Source organism: Bufo gargarizans, chromosome 3, assembly GCF_014858855.1.
Source record: "Bufo gargarizans isolate SCDJY-AF-19 chromosome 3, ASM1485885v1, whole genome shotgun sequence".
NCBI lineage: Eukaryota > Metazoa > Chordata > Amphibia > Anura > Bufonidae > Bufo > Bufo gargarizans.
The window spans coordinates 299,605,369-299,616,396 of record NC_058082.1 but is presented as its reverse complement, the minus strand read 5'-3'; the positions used below and the strand labels follow the sequence as shown (position 1 = coordinate 299,616,396).

General features: G+C 41.1%; 1 protein-coding gene across 7 annotated transcripts in view; it reads right to left on the bottom strand.

Moving 5' to 3' along the window:
- COL16A1 (collagen type XVI alpha 1 chain) overlaps positions 1–11,028 on the bottom strand; it is a 226,071-nt gene that overhangs the window by 15,777 nt on the left and 199,266 nt on the right. For all 7 annotated transcript variants that reach the window (XM_044286553.1, XM_044286551.1, XM_044286554.1 and 4 more), the window contains 16 exons: positions 10,151–10,186; positions 9,101–9,163; positions 5,985–6,056; positions 5,849–5,902; positions 4,656–4,700; positions 4,476–4,520; positions 4,316–4,369; positions 4,175–4,228; positions 4,042–4,092; positions 3,870–3,959; positions 3,234–3,269; positions 2,447–2,491; positions 2,177–2,368; positions 1,778–1,844; positions 1,494–1,670; positions 918–995 (listed from right to left, as the gene is read on the bottom strand). In XM_044286553.1, the coding sequence (XP_044142488.1) occupies positions 918–995; positions 1,494–1,670; positions 1,778–1,844; positions 2,177–2,368; positions 2,447–2,491; positions 3,234–3,269; positions 3,870–3,959; positions 4,042–4,092; positions 4,175–4,228; positions 4,316–4,369; positions 4,476–4,520; positions 4,656–4,700; positions 5,849–5,902; positions 5,985–6,056; positions 9,101–9,163; positions 10,151–10,186 (1,159 nt within the window). The remainder of the gene's footprint in view (positions 1–917; positions 996–1,493; positions 1,671–1,777; positions 1,845–2,176; positions 2,369–2,446; positions 2,492–3,233; positions 3,270–3,869; positions 3,960–4,041; positions 4,093–4,174; positions 4,229–4,315; positions 4,370–4,475; positions 4,521–4,655; positions 4,701–5,848; positions 5,903–5,984; positions 6,057–9,100; positions 9,164–10,150; positions 10,187–11,028) is intronic.

Genomic DNA, 11,028 nt, shown 5'->3' with positions numbered 1-11,028 from the left:
TTATACTGCCCTGGCAATTTAGGGGCCCAAATGTGTGAGAAGTACTTTGCAATCAAAATGTGTAAAAAATGGCCTGTGAAATCCGAAAGGTGCTCTTTGGAATGTTTGCCCCTTTGCCCACCTAGGCTGCAAAAAAGTGTCACACATCTGGTATCGCCGTACTCAGGAGAAGTTGGGCAATGTGTTTTGGGGTGTCATTTTACATATACCCATGCTGGGTGAGATAAATATCTTGGTCAAATGCCAATTTTGTATAAAAAAATTTGAAAAGTTGTCTTTTGCCAAGATAAAATTTATATATGGATGTTGTTTTTTTTGCAACATTTTACAGCTGAAAGTAAAAAATGTCATTTTTTTGCAAAAAAATCGTTAAATTTCGATTAATAACAAAAAAAGTAAAAATGTCAGCAGCAATGAAATACCACCAAATGAAAGCTCTATTAGTGAGAAGAAAAGGAGGTAAAATTCATTTGGGTGGTAAGTTGCATGACCGAGCAAAAAACGGTGAAAGTAGTGTAGTGCAGAAGTGTAAAAAGTGGCCTGTTCATCAAGGGGGTTTTAGCTAGCGGGGTTAAAGTCGTTAACGGTGCTGGCGTCACGACAAATAACACCAAGGGACCCAGCCGCCACAAGCACCCTAAACGCCGCTGCCACCAAGGGCACCTCAACCTCCATCTAGGCTGGTGCTTCCCTACCACAGAGCGTGCCCCGGAGGATTTCGTGCTGTCTTCCTCAACACTGTGCTGCCAGCGCAGGGAGGCTTTCTGCTAACCGCGAGTAAACCGATGAACTGTGTGATTATTTGGCCCCTCATCGGCCCACCGTGCACCTCACTTGTTGCCCCTGCGGTTCTGGCTGGCTGCACATACAGTTTGTTGTGAATTATTTACTTTTTCCGTCCAGCAAAATAATAGTACCTGGTGGCCCGGGTGGACCCACGTCGCCCATGATGCCAACGCCATTCACACCTTTATCTCCCTTTGGTCCTGGTTCACCTAGAATAATTAAAAATGTGTACAATTAATTGAATATGCATGAAACCTAATAGTTTTGCCAAATAAAAATATGATTGTTACCCTTAATCGTATGTAAAATATACATATATATATATATATATATATATATATAAGCAATAGCTTGGATGCAGACAGCAGAAACTGTGTCTTGTCCCTGGAAGTAGGGTTCCTACCCCTTCACATATAGCTCAAAATTACTCCAGTGACACAAATAAATCTTCTTGAAAGTGATTGTTTTATTTTCATGTGACTAAGTTGTGACGTTTCGTTACGTCACAACTTAGTCGCATGAAAATAAAACAATCACTTTCAAGAAGATTTATTTGTGTCACTGGAGTAATTTTGATATATATATATATATATATATACATATATATATATATATATATATATATATATATGATATTAAATTCAGGTTTATGAGAACAAGATATATTTTAGATCTATATCAATTCAATATATACATAATTAACATACCTCTCATTCCAGGGACTCCTGGTCTTCCTTCACGTCCAATCTGACCTGGAGATCCTGGTCCTCCTGGCATACCTGGCCTACCTGGTGTTCCATCCTTTCCAGGAGGACCTGGTCTTCCCGGCATGGCAGCCATTTCTACTGGCATCTGCATTCGTGTGGTATAATAAGCCATCCGTTCTAGTAAAACAACCAGCATTTGCATGATATAGAAAGGTTTTGCTTTTAATCACTATGAATAATGACTGAAAGATAGTCTCCTTGTCAACATGCAGATTAGACCATACCGTCAAAGAGTCTCAGCATCTCCTGTCGAATCATTCTTTTAATTTCATCATAATTGATAGGGTCTGGCTATAAATAGGAAATAGTAGAGTTTATTATTCACAGGGAAATGAGAAGTAGCGTAAGAGAAGTTAATGGCCACATTCAGTAGTGTTTTATGACTCATGGCCTATTTTTGCAATAAGCCACCAATGTGTAATTGGTGGGAGTTTGACCCCAGGGACCCCACAAATCAGGAGAACAAAGCAAGTGCCCTCAATGCAGTGGCCACACAGTGCTAGACTTATCTATGTGGCATTGTCCATTTAATTGCTCGGAGCTTAGCTGAAGTACCAGATGTAGCTTAAATTGCCTGTGTGTTGATTAGTCGCTGGCCTACAATCCGACAAGCTATTGCTTACCGTTATTCCAGGTGATCCTGGAATTCCTGGAGGACCAGGTTGTCCAGGAGGACCACTAGATCCTCTCTCTCCAGGAGGTCCTCTAGGGCCAACAACTCCTGCAGGTAAACTCTTTCCATAACCATTTCCAGGTGGTCCAGGTCTTCCTCTCTCACCTTGAGGGCCTGCTGGACCTGAAGCTCCACTTTCACCCTAAAATAAAATTGTAAAAGAATTTAAACATGTATCCAAATGCAGTGCCAAACATGATACACGTCAGACACATCTTACCTTTTCTCCTGGAGTTCCAGGAATACCAGATTTACCAGGAGAGCCCTATTGAAGAAACAAAAAACAAAGATACAAAACTATATGATTTACTGGCGAAACGGCGTTGGGTCAGGAGTCGGCCGAGAGATCTTTGCACCACTCAGGGTATGTTTAATCTTGTCCTTGTACTTTAACCCCAATCTCTACAATTGCCTCCTTTGCACTATGTTTGGGGCGTTGCTGTCATGAGGTATGCTTTTTTAGCTAGCATTCTTTTTTCCCTGTTGTTATTTTCGTGCACTGATCTCCTGGCCTCTCCTTGGGTCCTGCTCCTCATCTGTGTTTCCTGCCTTGTGCTGCCTTCTTTTATCATGCATGTATGTATTGTTTATATATTTTTTATAATAAAGTCTTTTGGATTTTCATATATACGAAAGTCAGCTTCATTTTTTGGTGATTATTATGACTCCTTGGGGGTCAGTTTTTTCGATTTATTCGATATTTATTCTGTCCGGTTAATATTGGTTGACCACAACATGTATGCACAAAGCACGTACATGCACTTTAAACTTTAAACTCATATAGTCCTTCTCCTCCCCTCTTCTGTCCATTTGGATAGAACTGTCAGAATCAAGTTACAATAGTCATAATAAGCTTGGTATTTTAAAGGGCATGAGAGGACAAGGGAAGGCAGAACCTCCAGATGCTCTCATTGTGTCCCTTCCATATCCCTACCTAAATGGGCAAGTGCCCCACCTACTCCCTAGCCATATTCCTGCATATAGTTTAAAGTACATACATTACATACCTCTTTACCTGGTAACCCATCTGCTCCAGTTTCACCCTAATGAAAACAAATAAATATTTTTGTCATGTGTACTTAACATTACCTTGACTTTGCTCTATTAAAGGGAAGCTGTCATCAGTTTTATGTTGGCCTATCTAAGGGCAACATAAACTAGTGACAAAGAGCCTGATTGAAACACTGGCTCACTTAATTTTTCTGGTCCAGTCATTTTCTCTAATACTTGCAGTGGGACTCAAGTGATTGAGTCTCCATATTAATAAGCTCTGGCTCTCCTTGTCTTCCTGTGGAAGATTGGCAGCTTTCTTTCTACACCTTATATAGGAAGAACGCTGCCAATCAGCGATGAGAGGAAGGTGGGGCGGTGAGAGCTGGAAGCTCATATATTGCATTGAGCAGACTCTAGCGCTTGGGTCCTGATGGAGCTTATCACTAAAGATTTTAAGAAAATTACTTGGCCGGAAAAAAAAAAGTTTGTGAAGTGACCCAGTGTTTCAGTGAGGGTCTCTGTCACTAGTTTATGCTGCCCTCAGGTAGGGCTGCACGAAAGTGGTGATTTCCTTTACCACAAATTAAAGATTCACAACCTATACTGCTCACAAATCGCTGGATGATAATTGTAATCATTGTGATACTCACAACAGGGCCAGGATGTCCTGGAGTTCCTGGCTCTCCAGGAAGACCCATCAAACCTCTCTCACCAGGGGATCCTCGTTCACCCTTCAAACCCTAGAAAGAAAAAAATGAAATAGTGAAGACTAACATACAGATTTTTACATTGTCTAAAGATAAAGCAGTCCTAAGACCTTACCAGTCCTGGAAGTCCTGGGTTGCCTGGTTGTCCTGGGCTTCCTGCAGCTCCCTAGAAGTAAAGTTGAAAATGCTACATAAAATGGAGATTATAAGTGTGTATATTGCCTTGGAAATGATATTGGGTTACTTACTAAGTGACCTGGAGGACCTGGACGTCCCTGTGGACCCATTGGACCAGGATCACCCTAGAAACAATTTATATTTATAGCATTTTTCACAATAATAGATCACCTACAGCTTTTAGAAGCTGATGAATTAAGTTGCAAGCTTACCTCTGCTCCTGGCCTTCCTGGGGTTCCTTGAGGTCCAGAAGGCCCACAGTCTCCCTGAAACAGAGATTGACAAATGAAAATGTGTTTATTACGGTAGGTAAAATAAATGTGTAGTTATATTCAGATCTATAATGATAATTAATACTGTGAATAATTGTACCTTTGCTCCTGGCAGGCCCATGTGTCCTGGTTGTCCTTTAAATCCCTATAATAGGTTTAACAAGATTATTATAAATTTATGGAACACAATTATGTACAAATACTAAAATGACCTATAAAATGGAGCTGATATTTCTATCAGATAACAAAGTTACAAACTTGGGATTATGCTTTAACTCACCGGAATGCCCTTATGTCCATGAAGACCTGGAGTACCTGGTTCACCCTGTAAATAAAAGACAAGACAAAATTTTAAAAGCAACTTGTGTTTAAATAGGAAATCACTTAAATTTTAGCTTCAAACCACAAAAAGAATTACACACAGGTCTAAACTTTATCAAATAATGTTTTTGCTATTAGCACCAAATGTTCTATAAATATGAGCAGGGCCAGGATATGGTGCGTGTAGGATAGGTGACCCCCTATGGCGCCATCAGAGACTTCAGGTAAGGGTGCACAAAGTAATGATTTAAAATATGCTGCTCCTTTACATTTTTAATACAGTGGTGCAGACACAGGCCCAGATTTACTAATCCTATAGATCAGTGTTCCTCAACTCCAGTCCTCAGGACCAACCTGCCGGTCATGTTTTCAGGATTTCCTTAGTTTTGGGCAGGTGATATAAGTAGTGTCAATGCATCAGGACTTACCACAGGTTTTCATTCTGTGGGATATTCTCAAATCATGACAAGCTGGTGGGCCCTGGGGACTGGAGTTGAGGAACACTGCTATAGATGGCATCTAGACCTGCACCAGATTTATCACAGCGGCTCAGGTCAGATGGTATATGTGGTGCAGGGATAGACGCTTTCGTCAATCTCTATACCAACTATTGGTTGGCTTACTTTAAGACAGAATTGTACGCCAGAACTGTGGTGCAAATTTGGTGCAAAATGGTGCATCTTAGACCATGCCCCTTTCTATTGAAGCACCATTTTTTTTTATAAGTCTGAAAAAAGTGTAGGAAAAGACAAATTAGAAAATCTGCCCCACTGTGTACAAGTGGCTCAAAAAGCTGCAGGCGTAAAGAACAATTCTCAGGCACCAATGGCAGAATAGCAGCGCAATGCTGAACCTACAGTCTCCTCAATTAAGTTGTATCTGACACCATAATAAAGGAGAAGCATGCAGGAAGTCAGAATAAAATGGGTCAACTATACAGACATGCAAGTCATCATGTATATGTAAATAGGGCCAAATGGGCACGCTACTGGGAAAATTTGGGGTGATATTTGTCAATATGACATTTATCATGAGGAATCTTGGGGATTGAGATAGCAATATTCTGCTTTGCACACCAAGAGAGCTTCTCAATCCTCTTAATATGAGTGATAGAATTCATTTTACAACTATACATTTTAATCTGATACATACCCTTGAGCCAGGTTTCCCATCTTTTCCATCTAGACCCTCAATGCCAGGTGGACCCTATATATATTAATACATAATTATATTAATGGTATTCTAGTACATCACACATTCATTCTCTAAGAAACACCTGTATTTATACCTGTATTCCGGGGGACCCTGGAGGTCCAGGTGGACCACTTAGTCCAGGAGAACCACGTTGTCCCTCTGAACCCTTTACAAAGATAAGAGCATAAGAAAACAACATAACGCCATGAGTTTGAAAACAATAAAATAAAACCTTTACACAACACTGGATATAATGTACTGCATAACTCTCTATAATCCAACATAATTCGTTTTACATATCCATATTCAACAGTTGGTTTGAAGGGGTTGTTTCCTTTTTAAGGCTACTTTCACACTAGCGTTCGTCGGTCCGCTCGTGAGCTCCGTTTGAAGGGGCTCACGAGCGGACCCGAACGCAGCCGTCCAGCCCTGATGCAGTCTGAATGGAGTGGATCCGCTCAGACTGCATCAGTCTGGCGGCGTTCAGCCTCCGCTCCGCTCGCCTCCGCACGGACAGGCGGACAGCTGAACGCTGCTTGCAGCGTTCGGGTGTCCGCCTGGCCGTGCGGAGGCGTGCGGATCCGTCCAGACTTACAATGTAAGTCAATGGGGACGGATCCGTTTGAAGATGCCACAATGTGGCTCAATCTTCAAGCGGATCCGTCCCCCATTGACTTTACATTGAAAGTCTGGACGGATCCGTCCGAGGCTATTTTCACACTTAGCTTTTTTTTTGCCATTTTAATGCAGACGGATCCGTTCTGAACGGAGCCTCCGTCTGCATTATTATGAGCGGATCCGTTCAGAACGGATCCGCCCGAACGCTAGTGTGAAAGTAGCCTTAGAACACTGCCTGTGAGCAAGAGTGCTCTGTACCTGACCTGTCCATGTATTGCATGTCCATTCATAAACCACTGCAAGTAAAATGATTGGCCAAATGTGCCTTCTACCAGACTCAAGGGTTTGAGAATGCTTAGTGATAACCAGATAATGGTCAATCGGCTTTGGTTGGACAGATTAGGAATAACCATGGCTAGACTTACTCATGTTTACTGTAAATGCAATTAATTGAATGATAGGTAACAGAAATGTATATTACATCTGTCTAAGGATATTCTCACAGCTGTCAAAGTGCACAGGCATATACATCAGGAGCTGTCAATTAGTGGTTAGGGGGCAATAAGCCGAGAAGAGTTTGGGAGGTTGGGCAAGCTTCATGCTCATGCATACAGTGTACAATTATTTTCTGTACTTTCTTCTTGGTTCTTATTCTTGGCAATATTTTCATGCCATTTGATATAATGGCTCAGCAGACCTGTCAGGATAATATGCTGTTTTTAAATAGTGAAGCATATTTTCAGAACAGATTCGCTTTAGCAACACATTTTATGCATAATGCAGATAATAGTTCTAATGTCCTTTTATTTCTATGATGTATTTAAGTAAGTCAAAGCTGAATTAATGAAAGTATAGCCCTGAAGTGATTGTATGTTAGATAAAGCAGTGTTTTGTTACTGAGAAATGAGCTCTATAATAACTTTATGCATTTTTTAAATGTTATTTGCAAGTTCACATTCATAAATAAATAAAAAATGTTTTTAAAAGGGTTCTCACCTGTCTACTGCTGCTCCGTTCCCAGCCACTTCCAATCCCCGGAAGACCAGGAAGTGGCTTGGTCCCGATAACAGGTCTCAGTGGTCACTTCTGCTTGAACGCTGTGAATTTAGTGTTTAAGCAGATGTGACCGTTGAGGCCTGTGATTGAGCACATCATCAGCCATGAGTGGCTCTTCCAAATGGATTGTGGCTTGACAGGACAGTATCTTTACTGCAACCAAACTTGAAAAAGAAGCCCTAGAGCTCTGATATGCGTTGCCTAACTGAAGTTTTAGCCTTTAATAAAGAAGTTTCTTCACCCACCCAATGGTCCTGTCACTGCACCAACAAATAGCTGTTCAGCATCATACCATTATGGTCTAACCATCTAACGTTTTTTCCTAGCAAAGGTCGGAGATGGAGGGGAACCATTTATGTGTTTTCACAGGTGTGGCGGTATACTGGTAGATAATTTTATATGAATTTTCTTACATTAAATGGGAATGCCCATGTGATCTAAGTTATTAGAGGGGTGTAAAGTGAGGTGAGAGGGTTCGTAGATGATGGGACATATGTTTGACCTATGTGCAAATCAACTTAATTTTTCACTAGGGTCAGAATTTTAGAAATGCTTGCAAATTTAGGGAAAACTCTAATTCCACATGGACAAAAGTATTTACACCTGTAAAGATCCTGTGTGTAGATGCGAGAAATCTCCAGAAGATTAACCATCACTGCAGCATTCCATCAATATGGGCTTTATAGCAAAGTGGCCATAAAGAAGCCTCTCCTCAGTAAAAGACACATGAAAATGCACCAGGGATTTACAAAAAAAGCACCTAAAGGACTGTGAAAATCAAGATTCCCTGGCCTGATTAAACCAAGATTAAACTTTTTGGCCTGAGATCTAAGGGAAACCAGACACTGCTCATCACCTGCCCAATACTATCCCTACAGTGAAGCATGGTGGTCTCATCGTCATGCTGTGGGGGTGTTTTTCAGTGGCTGGAACAGGGAGACTGGTCTGGGTTGAGGGAAAGCTAAAAGGAGCAAAGTACAGTGATATTCTTAAGAAAACTTTAGGCTCTGGTCCTCAGACTGGACCGAAGGTTCGCCTACCAACAAGACCCTGTGACACTAAGCACACAGCCAAGACAACAGAGGAGTGACTTAGGGATAACTCTGTGTATGTCCTTGAGTGGCCCAGCCAGAGCCCTGACTTGAATTAAACATCTATGGAGAGACCTAAAAATGGCTGTCCACTGACGGTCCCCATCCAACCTGATCTGCAGAGATGAATGGCAGAAAATACCCAAATCCAGATGTGCAACCTTGTGTCATCATACCCAAGAAGACTGAAGCCAAAGGGGCTTTAACTAAGTGCTGAGTAAAAGGTCTGAATACTTATGTCAATGCAATATTTTAGATCTTCCTTTTCAATAAATTAGCAAATATTTCTAACATTCTGTTTTCACTTACTCATTATGGAATATTGAGCACCGAATGATGGGGGGAAAAATTATATATATTTTTTTTATTTTAGCAACATAACAAAATGTTAAAAAAATTAAAGGGTCTGAAGACTTTCCAAATGCATTATATGAGTAAAACTTACCTTCTCAGCAAGTGGCCCAGGTGGTCCTGCTGAGCCTGGTTTTCCTGGAAATCCGGGGGGTCCCTGAAATTAGGATATAATTAGATATCTTGATCTCATAGTCACAAATACAATACAAATACCATACTAGTTCCTGGGTGCCCAGTCAAATTAATAAGAAATTACTTTACATCAAAGGGTATTAGAAATGTATAAAAAGGGAATACACCGCAATATGCAGTATAAATATTTTACCACCATAAACTCTTTTAAAAGGAATCTGTAAGCAGTTTTGACCGTGTCAAACTGCTGACAGCACTAGGTAAGGGCTGTACAGAACAGTTAAAACATACCCTTTATGGAGCTTTTCTTATCTGGAGTAGTGTTAATATGAAGTTTTATTCTGCTAGATTCTGCTATTGCATGTGCCCAAGGCAGAGTTTAACTGTGAAGTGCTCTCTGAATTGCGTTTCAAACCCTCCCTGAGGGGAAGGACTGTGAACCAGCTCAGTTCAGAGGGCAAAGTGCATTTCACAAGCCTCACCTTGGGCACTTACAGAAACAGAATCTGGCAAAAGAAAAAAACTATATTCACAAAAAGGTAAAATTAAAGATATGCTATGCTATTTAGTTTGTACTGCTCTCCCCAGCCTCTACCTAGTGCTGTCAACAGTTTAGCATGGTCAGAAGTGCTTACAGACTCCCTTTAAATAGACACTAAAATCCACTGTTCACTATATATGAACAGTCAGGGCATGTTCACATCTGCTTTGGAGACTTCATTCGATGGCCCTCTTTTTCAAATTCTATACAAAATTTAGAAAAAATTCCTTTTCTTTGCTAAAAAAAATAGGCTCCTATAAGAAAACTGAATGGGCCCCATTATAGTCAATGGTTTCAATCTGTCAATCTTTTTTGACTTCTTTGAGTCAATTATGTGCCACATCCAAGACTTCAGTTATTTTCTTTGTTATGCTCCTCTAATGGAGCAAAACAACGGTAATCATAATGCTGGTCTGAACTCAGCCTTACAGACCTATTAGAAAAACAAGTTTATTTGTAATTACTTACTTGAAGCCCGGGGAGTCCAGGTGGACCTGGGAATCCCTGTGATTACAAAGAAAGAGATAAGCTACAGTAAAATTTATTGTGAATGACTTGTCATAATCCTCATACCCATTCTAAAATTGCCCTTATCAATGCTAAGAGTTTGTGGTTAGCAGGTGAGACCCCAGGGAGAATATCTGAAAATGTCTGGAATAAAGGTTAATGAAATATGTTGCATACTGGACTAGCTATATGTATGTAATGATATGATATAATTTATTGAGATTAGGGCTGCATGGATGCAGATATGCTGGGACATTGCATGGTGCATTTGTAGCCTTGTTTTGTAAAACTTAGATCAAATCCAAAAAGAGTGGCAGGTTTTGTTTTTGACGGTGGTTGTGGACCCACTGTACCAACCAACCAGCTAGGCTTTGGGCTAACCCTAATGACGTTATCCTGGCAGTTCCCAAGTATTCACCCTTTAACCACTGTACAGGGATCTGGACTTTGCTGTGGGGGAACTACCAGGCCACTACCTCCTAAGATATTCCCATTGCTGCTGACACATTGGGGCCAGAGACATTGGTGCGAAGCAGGAATGAGGCAATATGTGTAGTGAAAGCAGACGGCAATGGAGTAATATGGTTAACAGGCTAAGGTCAGGACAGGTGGTTAGAAGTCAGGGTCAGTTGTCAGGCAGGAGTACAGAACACAGGTAGTCAGGCAGAAATTCACACCTTTGCTGGTATCTAGACTAGGAAGATAAAGTAATCAAGGACTGACAGACATAGGCTGGGGTCCGAACTGGACATGCATGTGCTGGTCCTTTTAGAGGCCAGGAGCGAGCGTGCAAAGGAACAGGCCAGGAGGCCTGCAACAGGATTCATTGGTAGCACCAG